We start from the raw sequence: 12,862 nt of genomic DNA on the forward strand, positions 1-12,862 counted from the left end.
CGAGATTTTGATAATGTAGTGCAAGACGTTTGATAATATCAGACTGGATGATTATAGTACCACACATCATTTTGGTAATACTTGGCAAGATTTTGATAATCTTGATAATAGGAGATATAAGTTCATTGTACTACGTTAAATGTTGGTAATAGCAGACAGGATTTTGATAACATTATTTTAGGCATTGACAATAACAGACATGTTTTGATAGCCGCAGAAAATATATAAGAGGAAAAGAGGCTTTTCATGGTATATGAAGGTATACCATGCTCTAGCCTAATGATGGTCTTACTTTTATTTCACCTCTGATAGTGCATTCACGTTCCAATAGAGTAAAAGACTCTATTACTAAAAAATATACTAAGAAGAATCATTAATATTATCTGATTCTACTCTCTTAAGCAATACTTTACAAGCAGGTGCACATCAAATGTTAGAAGTTTCCAGTAATCGACTTTTTCTCCCGCATGTCAATTATTGCAGACATGGGAAACATGCAATCTCTAGATTTTTCGAAAATTTTTCATTAGAACATATTTTCAAAATAAAAATATTAGGAAGACCTTCTTGGTCCAGCTGTCTAGCGCTTCATTCCGTTGAGGGGAAATCTCTTTTGATTCCTAAATGGGACAAAATTCTTCAGATTGTAAAGTTTCCCTGAAAAAAAAATGAAAAACACATTGAAAGATAATGAAATCTCAAAAAATACACATGAAAAAAAAATGAAATTTTAAAGGAAAAAAAAACCTCTTGGAGTGTTATGTAATAGCCACGTGTGCATCGTCATTACGTAACACACCACACGTGTGCCCTCCTCAGCTACAACTAGGGATTCGCATGGGCCCTGAAAAAACAAATAACGTGAGAATGCGTCATTCTTAACACTGGTAAACATTCTCCATTACGTCACAACTAAAGAAATCATGAAGAAAACCTTCTTGAAGAAAAATATCTTATAAAAAAACCTTTTGAAATGTCTTGAAACTTCTTGAAAAACGTCTTGAAGAAAAATGTCTTTAAAACGCCTTGAAATATTTTGAACCGTCTCGAAAAATGTCTTGACGGTGAAATCGATGGTCATGACTGTGAAAGACGGGAACGATTTGTTAAATGTCTTGAAGAAAAATGTCTTATAAAACGTCTCGAAATGTCTTGAAACGTCTTTAAAACGTCTTGAAGAAAAATATCTAAAGAACGTCTTGAAATTTCTTGAAAAACGTCTTGCCGATAAAATTAGATGCTAGGGCCCCGATAGAATTGACTGGTAAGCCCCCCTTTTGGAATTGGTTAATAGAGCTCACGTTGGAATTGGATGCTTGGGCCCCGGTAGAATTTAATTCTAGGGGGCTCCTGGTGGAATTACTTGCTCTGGCCTCCGGTGGAATTAACTGTTAGGGTCCCCCGTTGGAATTGGTTATTAGGGCCCCCAACCCTGTCGGAATTGTTCGCTGGCCCCCCCCCCCCGGTTGGAATTGGATGCTAGGGCCCAGTTGAATTGAATTCTATCGGACCCCTGATGGAATTACTTGCTAGGGCCTCCGGTGGAATGCTAGGGGCTCCCGTTGGAATTGCTTGCTAGGGGCCCTGTGGAATTGCTCGCTAGGGCCCAGCACCTTGAAGGTTTCCTACTTGGGAGGGCCCTAATGGTTTTTTTCCTGGCCCTTGTAGGTTTTTCAAAGAATAAAAAAAATATGATTTGGTGGGGCCTTGAAGGTTTTTTCATCGCTCTTGCGGGTTGTTTAACTAATTAACATAGCAGACACCTGGATCTCTTAGAAAACAAGCCCTATTACGTAACAACCATCTGCATCTTGAAGAAAATTAAAAACACCTGGACCTAGAGGATCGCTGCTAAAGTTCTTTGTCATATAGGGGGATGGTCGAATAATATTTGCCTTTATTCAAGGTTGTTGCATTGTGTGGTCAAAATTGCTTCAGCCCTATTGAATCCCAAAGACTGCAGATTTCAATCCATTTATTTGAATATTATTCTACATACCCATCTATCCGAAGCTCTATAGTACAACTGTTATCAGCATTTATTGAAAATTTTTGTCCAAAATAGATATAGCATGACACTTGAAACTCTTGATTCTTAAGGAGATTAAATGAAAAAAAACAAGCTTTTTTTTCAACTGAAAGTAAGAAGCAACATCAAAATTTAAAACCAAAAGAAATTATTACATAATTGAGGCCCCTCCTCAATACCTCGCGCTCCACGCTAAAGTATTTTAGTACTTTTAAAAAAAGCTTTTTATTATTCTAATTAAACGAACTTTGTGTTTCAAAAGTCGTTCTTAAAGAATTGGGACAGAATTCCAAATTTAACGTAAAGAGCGAGGTATTGAGAAGGGAGCAACCCCACTCATTTCCGTAATGATTTCTATTCGTTTTAAGTTTTAATGTTGCTTCTTACTTTCAGTTGAGAATTATTTTTTTTAATTTAATCTCTGATCGTCTTTTAAATAATGCCAGGAAATCGGGCTCCACTAAAACGGAAAAATCCATCTTCCCCCCGGGTAATTCAATAGATAATTCAATTTCAATTCAATAGATAATTTAATTAGATAATTCAGTCCTGGCTAAAATTTACCCTGGACAATTGCTCTTAACATCTTCACGCGCAAAATTGAGTCGGCAAAGAAAAAGCAAGACATAACAAGAATTTCGTATAGGAATTCTGGTAAATTCGCCCAGAGTAAAATTTCACCTGAAAAATTCACCCCCCTGGAAACTTCCCTCCCCATGTAAAAGTATCCCCGTGAAAAATCCCTCTGGGTGAAAATTCTACTCTTTCCCACACGAAAAATGTTTGCATACTTCCCAATAATAGATACTATACGCAAACAATGGGCAAATTTTATAACTTAAGGACCTTTCTATAGTGGCTGGGGGGGTTGGGGTCATGTTGTCCTTAAAGTTATATTTATACGGCTTTTCAACTATGCTGAACAAATAGGCTATCTCAAAACTTTAATTGGACGATTTTGAGGAAAAAGGGCGCTTGGGAGGGGGCCTAATTGCCCTCCAATATTTTTTGTCACTTAAAAAGGGCACTAGAGCCTTTAATTTCCGTTCGAATGAGCCTCCTCACGATATTCTAGGACCACTGTGTCAATACGATCACCCCTGAAGAAAAATAAAATAAATAAAAAATAAACACCATCCTTGATCTTTCTCCTGGCAAAAAATACAAAATTCCAAATTTTTGCAGATATGCACTTGAAACTCTACAGCAGGGTACTCTGATATATTGAATCTTATGACGTGGTTTTTTATTGAGATTCTTTGACTTTTAGAGGGCGTTTTGTCCTTTTTTTCGATTCCAGGCAAATTTTCTCAGGCTCGTAGCTTTTGATAGTTAAAATTAAACATAATGAAACTTATATATTTGGGATCAGGATAATAAGCCAATTCTTTTGATACATCTGTTGGTATCCCAATTCCGTTTTTTAGAGTTTTGGTGACTATTGAAACCGGTCGCTCCTCACTTACAGTTTGAAAACCCGAAGAAAGCCTTACAAATATTCCTCTACAAATATTTACCATTAAAAAACTATGTCAATTAAAATAACAGAAAATAATTAAGACAATTTTTTTAAAGGTCCAAAGAAAACTAAAGAGCTACATTAAACCTTAGAAGACTACAAATAAAGTCAAATAGTAATTCAAACGGAAAACGAACATACAATCGTTATCAATTAGTAGATGAGACCTAAAATGACATTAATTGCAATAAATAACCAAGTCAAGCTTAAAACGAAGTAGGGCTAACGGCCACTATACATTCTAAAAACCAGAACGTAATTTGCGCTGGTGATGTAATTTGCGCTTCTTATCAGTAAAGCCCAAATTCTCGTCTTTAAAAGACATGGGAGACGTTAGTTATACTCCTTTTGGGGTAGGTTTTGTTCGTTTTAATTTTGAATTAATTATTTATTGTAATCTCTCTTTTATTTATTTATTGACATATTTATTTCTCATTTAGTCTCATTTATTTATTGACAGTGAATTAGGTTCGTTTTACATTTGAATCACTATTTGACTTTATTTCTGCCGCTCTTCTGTTTAATTTATGTCTTTACTTTTCTTTGATAAGCCTGTTTTGTGAATTTTTTTTAAAATTGTTTCCCGAAAAGCCTTTAGATCCAATATCTAACGGTATCTACCATCTGCATGCCTAGTAATCAGGGTTGCATATTCTGTATAGCCCACTGGAGTCAACCCTAGCTGTAGATGAAATTATTCTTGCATTGAAAAAAATGCCCTTTGTGAAATATGTTTTGTGGTTAGGTCGCATTTTGCTCGCTGTAAATTTTTCAACTGTTTTTTTTTGTGTGTGTGTGTTTTGTCTCTTATCTTTCGTGCAATAAAAATGGTTTATTTGAGTTCCGATAGTATTTGGATCTGTCGAAAGATTAATTGACTATTCTTATGCTGCATATAGTAAAGAATAAAATTCTTTGTCCTATTAAAAACGATAGTTCAGCTACTAAAAGAAAGAAAAGAAAATTGTGTTTCTGGAGAACTTCCTTTGGTGCATAAGACACTTTTAAATCAAAAACTGTGTATAAGATTAAATTCCCACAGTAACTAATGTTTTTTTTTTCATTATTTAGAACGAAGTTTGTTTGAGAACGGATCGTACAAGTCAGACTCAGCTTCGACAGTGCGACCAACAAGATGTGATGGAGAGCCAGGAGGACGCTTATGTAAAACTAAGTATAATACAACAGCACCTCTGTATGGCGTATCTTTGACTTCTGGACAACCGGTGACAATTGTACAAAAATTTCCTGACTTGCTTCAGCAGGTTATTTTCGAAGTATGCGAGTAAGTGACATCTTTTTGTGTGTGTAGCTTTCAAGAAACGATAATTTAAATCTACATAGAAAAAAAAATCAACTAACTGACAGACTTGAGTGTTGAAATCTTCTGTTACACGAAAACCATGTTATATAACAAGGTTGACATTCAAAGTCTTTACCGGACAAAATTTCCAGTTATGTTGTGAGTACCTTATTCTTGTTAATTTTTCTGAACAAAATGAGTTTTGCACACATACAGGAGCTGAGGGCAGTGGGACTGAGCCTGCTCTTGAAACCTTGAGATATTTTCTACAAATCTTGGTTTTTTCATATATTTTGCTCTTGTTTTTTTTTCATTCCCTCGCCCCTAAATAAAACAGATTTCTCTCTTTAAATAAATTCTTGCAAAAATGCCTCAAAAATCTGTTTTATTGTCCTATAAAATCCAAACAGATAATATTATATACCTAAACATCTGCGACATACCTAAGAGCATGAGAGAAATCTTACTACTCCTTAGAAAATCATACTTTGAACTATAACTTTGAAACAAATGTTTTCGACATATTACGAGCAGAAATATTTTGATTGAAGCAAATATAAACTGAAGAAAGATATACAGCGGTGTACACATTTAGTTGACCATGTTTAGAATTTTTTCTTCCTAAACTTCGATTGCTTGAAACTAGCTATATAAAAGAAGCTAAACAACAACAAAAAATTTTGTTAACTGTGGAACCACTTACAACAAAGGCAACAAGACTCACAAGAATAGAACATCCTTTCAGCTTGACTGATCATGGAAATCAAATGTTTATTGGACACGATGTTTTTCAGAGCGTTACACTCCTCAAATGTGAAAAATAGCTCGATTTTCTACACAAAAAAAAAAAAAAAAATGTTATGTTGAAGCGTTCAAAGCTAAAAGTATTTTGACAGTATTACGTGGATGTCTAGTAAGGTCACTTTTTAATTTTGTGTTTGGCTTCCTTAATATTTCTGGTAGGCATTATATATATCGAGATCTTTTTACGGTTTGATTTCTTTCTGGAGTGCAGATTTTTGGAAAAAGTAGATCTTGGAGGACAGTGGTTGGCAACAAGTAAATAAATATGGACCTATAAAGGAATTCCATTCTTGTAGAAAACGAAATTAATTATTAAAAACACAAATAACATCGTAAGAAAACATACATTGTGTGATTTCCAAGCTATCGCATATTTTCTATAGTAAAGATGCAGCAGCAAAGGGTGCTTTGATGTGAATAACTTCACATCAACTAAGAACTACAGTAATTATAAAGTATGCATGGTTTATAGCAAAGTAGCCCACCTTGAAAAGTATCGATTTTCACATGTCTTCATACATTTGGTCAGGTGTTCCTATGATGTTTGTACTTTAGCCAATCATCATTTTGTATTTTAACCACAGTATAAAGATATAGCAGTAAGTTTACATTTGGTCAGGTGTTCCTATGATGTTTGTACTTTAGCCAATCATCATTTTGTATTTTAACCACAGTATAAAGATATAGCAGTAAGTTTACCGCAGATAATTTCTGGCTCTTCATTCTCGGTGTGAAGAAACAGCTCCTCCCACTTATTCTTGCATTAGCGCGTACAAACAGCTCATCTCATTTGATCTGCCGTCAGCGGTCCAATTACCCTGGAACACGTATTTTAGCAGAAACTAAATAAATATGGACCTATAAAGGAGTTCCATTCTTGTAGAAAACGAAATTAATTATTAAAAACACAAATAACATCGTAAGAAAACATACATTGTGTGATTTCCAAGCTATCGCATATTTTCTATAGTAAAGATGCAGCAGCAAAGGGTGCTTTGATGTGAATAACTTCACATCAACTAAGAACTACAGTAATTATAAAGTATGCATGGTTTATAGCAAAGTAGCCCACCTTGAAAAGTATCGATTTTCACATGTCTTCATACATTTGGTCAGGTGTTCCTATGATGTTTGTACTTTAGCCAATCATCATTTTGTATTTTAACCACAGTATAAAGATATAGCAGTAAGTTTACATTTGGTCAGGTGTTCCTATGATGTTTGTACTTTAGCCAATCATCATTTTGTATTTTAACCACAGTATAAAGATATAGCAGTAAGTTTACCGCAGATAATTTCTGGCTCTTCAGTCTCGGTGTGAAGAAACAGCTCCTCCCACTTATTCTTGCATTAGCGCGTACAAACAGCTCATCTCATTTGATCTGCCGTCAGCGGTCCAATTACCCTGGAACACGTATTTTAGCAGAAACTAAATAAATATGGACCTATAAAGGAATTCCATTCTTGTAGAAAACGAAATTAATTATTAAAAACACAAATAACATCGTAAGAAAACATACATTGTGTGATTTCCAAGCTATCGCATATTTTCTATAGTAAAGATGCAGCAGCAAAGGGTGCTTTGATGTGAATAACTTCACATCAACTAAGAACTACAGTAATTATAAAGTATGCATGGTTTATAGCAAAGTAGCCCACCTTGAAAAGTATCGATTTTCACATGTCTTCATACATTTGGTCAGGTGTTCCTATGATGTTTGTACTTTAGCCAATCATCATTTTGTATTTTAACCACAGTATAAAGATATAGCAGTAAGTTTACATTTGGTCAGGTGTTCCTATGATGTTTGTACTTTAGCCAATCATCATTTTGTATTTTAACCACAGTATAAAGATATAGCAGTAAGTTTACCGCAGATAATTTCTGGCTCTTCATTCTCGGTGTGAAGAAACAGCTCCTCCCACTTATTCTTGCATTAGCGCGTACAAACAGCTCATCTCATTTGATCTGCCGTCAGCGGTCCAATTACCCTGGAACACGTATTTTAGCAGAAACTTTCTCAAAATGTCTTTGAAACCAACTTGAGACTTCCAAACCTACTTTTAATTCCTAAAGCGTCTAATAATAACATTGCACAACTTATTACCGATTTTCATATATGTATTAGAATAAATTAATTTAAAATTAGTTTCTTCAAAATTTAGTGTTACAACGTTGAAGCCAAGTTTCGCGTTCAAGAGAAATCTGACTTTTCTACCCGTGAAAAGATCTAATGTCGCTTATGTTTATACGTTCTCTGGAGCACTCGCATCTCGGTCTGGTTTTTATAATGGGTGAGATAGGGAAAGATCAGTAGTAAAGCCCCAATTACTTGAAAGGATACATGCACTTTCACAAGCCTGAGGCATGGATATGTGTGTGTATTTTCAAGTAATTGGGTTACCAGGGCCATTTCCCTATTACAATGAACTCTACATGGCATGGCAGACAGGTTTTTTATTATGGCATCGATTTTTGGAGGTCAAACAGAGAGAGTGGCAGACACACTAACTTGATTAGTAGTTGGATTCGGATATCAGGAGTACTTTTCATTGTACTTCATATTGGTTAGAGACTTGAATTCAGAGAGAGAGAGAATAGTTTATTTGATAGGATATTAGTGGAAAAAAAATGAGTGGTGCATTTACACTATTGGAGATTAATGATGGAACTGACAGCAGCAGCAGCAACGATAAAGGTGTACCTAATGTAGCTGTGGAAATAACCGCTGGCTGTAGACTATGTCTTGAATGGGACATTATGTATGCGAGATACGTGATATCATTAAGCAAGTTTAAGAAGGAGGAGCAACTATGTTTTGCTGGAAAAGTGAATATTCTCCATATAAATAAACTTAGGTCAGCATTAAATGTCCTATCGAAATATATTCATGAGAAAATAATGCATCAGTAAATATTATTGTTGTAATTATGTTCAGTAAAAATGTTTCTAAATCAATGGTATTTTTTCTTTCTATATTAGACTAGCGTATATTTTCTAGAGTACAAAAAAAAATTCTGATTAGTCTGAAGTTGGTTGTGAGAGTGTTAGGACTCTAAAAAACGGATAGATTCGAGAAAGAGCAAATCATGAGGAATCTAGTTCTTATGGAAAAACGTTTGATTCTAGATGATGATTTTCTAGAGTTGTCTATTCAAAGGAAGATATTTTCTCGGGGAATGCTTGTTGATATAGTAAAAACTGATTCTCCATCATTAGACTATTGTATGAAGCTTCTACATCGTGGTCCAAATGCATTTACACAATTTATTGATATATTGATCACAACACGGCACAATGATATTGTGGATATGCTTTTAAACATTAGTTTTGAAATTTAGGACTTTTCTCATGAGAAAGTTGGTGCTCAAGGATGATTTACTCCTCTCTCTCTATCTCAGACAATTTTTGTTGTTGCTAGCTCAGTTTCATTATGGTAGTGAGAGTGTCAACACATGACAAAATGTTCCATACATGTCCGTTATGTATGTACTCACTGGGCAGCTGGTCGTCATCATGTGAGAATTGCACAATGATTGAGGAGTATGATGAAAAGTGTAGATTATGCAACCCGTGTAAATTGCATAGAGGATATGCTGTACAAATTAAAGGTTGTAATTCCCGTCTTGAAGAGGTGTGTGACTCTCATCCTAGAGGTCACCTATGCTCCAATTGTCATTATGATAAATGTAACCAGTGGGAGAGTACATATCCCGGTATGATTGGAAAGAATCCTAACCGTGATTTTGGTTTATTGCTACGAGATTGGTATCGTCATGGTTTTAGATTGTTCTGGGAGGAGGAACCGGGTCAACGATTCAACTGTTGGAACAACAAAAAAATATGGTTTCTATGTCATCGTTGTGAAGACACTGGGTGTTATGATTATAAGCCCACTGATTTTTATTTGGCTGTGACGGAATGTGATTCGACACTTGAGGACACTGTTTGTGAAATTGCTTCAAATAAGCAAATTGAAACATGTGAATTCTATAGAATGAATGAGAATAGTATCATTGACTATACAAAGAGATATGACAAGAGTGACGTCACACTCTACTGTAGAAAATGTGACCCTGATATTGCAGTACATCAGGGTCAGTACACTGTGAATTCAGATAATCTACCTGCACTAGTTGTTGTCGACAAATACCTACTAGTGGATGAAATCTAAAGAGTAGAAAAGTCGTTTTTATCAAGTATATAATTTTTTTTTTTATTAAAAAAAAAATTAAAAAAAAAAATTATAAAATTTTATTATCAGGGCCCAAAAATAAATATTAAAAAAAATTGTAAGTATATTATCCACTAGAAAGTCGTTCAATCGAGGTAAGTCAACGTAGATGTCGAGAAACTGCTTGTAGGTGTAGCCACGACATCTGAACATGAAAAAGAGTAGTGCATGAAAGCAACATGTCTTAGTTGCTAAATCCTGTACTCTTCGTTGATTTTGAATAATGATCTTCCCCTTGCGTTCGATAAAGTTGCTGATGTATGGAGCGTAGAATTTATACGATAGGCCAAGAGGGTAAAAAAATTCAATATTCTTTGCTGTTTGAAAGATTCCTAGCCAATGACGGTCTTCAAAATCGATGGACTGCTATTAACAATGATTAGGGTGTTGTTAACACTTGGAATTTTTACAATGAAGTCCGAAGGTATGCAATAGGACTTGTACCGGGACATGTATGGATCCATACTAAATACGTTGATTATTTGGTTTGTGTTCATGGTGCTAGGTCTAGTAGAAAACTGCCGTCGGGCGTGATTTCGCAATAAGTTTCAAAGAAATTCAGTGATATTAGCTTAAGGTTCTTGACTAGATTATTGACCAATGCACACTCTAAATGCGCAGATCCTGTTCGGACTTTTGTTCCGTGCGGTGTGAATTAAAAGTCCAAACAAATAAACCAGTGACTTATCTAAACCATGGACTCTAATAATCCATATTCGCAGAGTTGAGAGTCATGATCTAGGGATTGCAGAGTCAACTCGTAGAGAGTTCTATAGGATTTTTTGTCAAATGATAGAGTGTACAGTGGAATACCATTCACTTTGCACACAAGGCTAGATAGACCAAAAAAATTAAAATCGTGGGGGGATTCAGTCCAGGATCCAACGGCACTACCACTCTTCACAAAGGCCAAAGCCGATTTTTTGGTATTTTTGCATTGATAAATGACGAATCACTATAGCTACGATATCCAGTGGCAATGTGAATTTGATTTGTGATCGTATGGGGGACAAGAAGTTTAATGTTGTTGCCATTGGCTCTTAGCTTTTCCACTGCCAATGCAACAGAGCTCATAACCTGTTGTTTTCCGACGGGGAGAATTGCCGATGTGATAATGACATTTGCATCGGGAGCTGCAGGAAGTGTTTTTCTCAAAATGAAATTTGATGGGGACATCTGTAACTTTATGTCAATCTTAATATTGGGGGGTAGTCATTGGGATATATTGAATATCTCATGATTTAATTTTCCAACTAGATGATACTCCTGAGTCACTGCAGTAGTCAGCTCACCGTCAGTATCAATACCTGACTGATATTCATGGCATAATGCTCTTGCTCTCAATTCCTTGTAAGCCTTTGGTGTCATAATCATAAATTGTATGTAGCTTGCATAGTTGGATAAATTATTGCTGGTGCTCACCAATGTTCCATTAATAAATACATTAATTTGTTTGAATAGGTTGTGTAGAATACAGTTTTCATAGGAGAGACCATCACCGGCATTTGGAGTTGTATTATCTGACTTTTTCTTCACTACAACATTTAAATCAATAAACGTTGACGACAAATCAATGAAATAGTCTTCACTGAAAAATATTTGAAAATGTATATTTTCTGAGAGGGGTTGTTGGGGGTAAATCTGTTCATAGTAGCCTTACCTGACACTGGTATCAACATTTTCAGCTTTCAATAGATTCAATGAGGAACTAATTAATGGATATGATTCCATCTGAGGGAGATAAATCATCTTAAGAGAAAAAATTCTTCTTTTATCGAGCAATCCTTTTCTTCTTTCTCTTCTTCTGCTTATTGGTCTTCCTTGATTTATTCCTCAAAGTCCTTGTTGATGTCCTTTGCTTCCTGCCTGGATGGAGACTGATGAGTGAATGATGCACATGCATCCTTTTCGATCCCTTCCCATTTTGCCAAAATTTGAGTTGCTCACCAATGGCTCTTGCTGAACAACTAATATTTTCCATAACACTCCCCTTGAAATTCTTGCCCGACCCCCAGTCCCGTAGTGTTGAGGCAGGAAAATTTGATGCAGCCGGTACGAGATATTTTCTGGGAAGGGGTAGTGCTGAACAAAATAGCCTAGCAAACCAGCTACCAAGACCATAGCCAGACATTGTAGTACGCCTGTTGTAGTAGTTCAATCCATTGCCTATTTGACGTGGACTCAAAGCACCAACATAACAATCGATATCGGGACAGACAAATGGAATTCTCCTATTGTTCATTCTAGGTGATTGTACTGTCGTTAACAATGGATCGAAAATGACATGTAATCACTGCTATGTCTTTTGTTATTGCTAGAGGTTCACCCATTTCACTTCTTAGTGTTAACTGACAGAGTTCCAAATACGAAGTGTTTACAGGAACATACTGAAGATGCTTTATATTATAGTGATGAGCAAGTTCTTGAGTTGTTTTTCGTTCAAGAACACGTAGGAGGGGGACATTTGAATTACCGACTCTCGATATTTCCACAAAGGATGCATAGAAAAATGTGCAAGAGTCCTAGGCGAAACCAGGTGGATAATCAGCAAAAACAACTTGATCCATCCTGTTAACGGTGCCAGCATTTTTCCCAATGATCATATTCCGTTTAAAGCCAAGAAAATCTCTCAAATTATCATCTAGAGTAATTATTTCAGTGTCAATAGGTGATCTAATGTAAATCCTATCTTGTTCTAAAGAATAATTGAAAGATACTGTACCATTCCTGCCACATGATATTTTTTTATTGATTGCAGGACTCAAATCCCTCATATTGTCCTATTCAATGTATTTCAAATTGGCATATGGATAGTCATTAGATTTAAGTGCTTCAACCCATTCATAGTCGACAAAGAGTGTCCAATGGTATGACTTTAATATCATACTCACGATCCTTTCTCGGGATGTCATAGGTATTTTTGAGAATACAGTCGACAAGAGCCACTTCATATGCACCGTCAAATTTGATGG

The 12,862-nt window shown here is 35.6% G+C and overlaps 1 protein-coding gene across 2 annotated transcripts in view; it reads left to right on the forward strand.

Moving 5' to 3' along the window:
- LOC148955178 (uncharacterized) overlaps window positions 1-12,862 on the forward strand; it is a 75,809-nt gene that overhangs the window by 46,110 nt on the left and 16,837 nt on the right. For both annotated transcript variants that reach the window (XM_089108092.1, XM_089108091.1), the window contains exon 4: window positions 4,620-4,833. In XM_089108092.1, the coding sequence (XP_088964218.1) occupies window positions 4,620-4,833 (214 nt within the window). The remainder of the gene's footprint in view (window positions 1-4,619; window positions 4,834-12,862) is intronic.

This window comes from Artemia sp. Qi Xiang Cuo, chromosome 2 (assembly GCF_049724085.1).
Source record: "Artemia sp. Qi Xiang Cuo chromosome 2, ASM4972408v1, whole genome shotgun sequence".
In the NCBI taxonomy this organism is placed as follows: Eukaryota; Metazoa; Arthropoda; class Branchiopoda; order Anostraca; family Artemiidae; genus Artemia; species Artemia sp. Qi Xiang Cuo.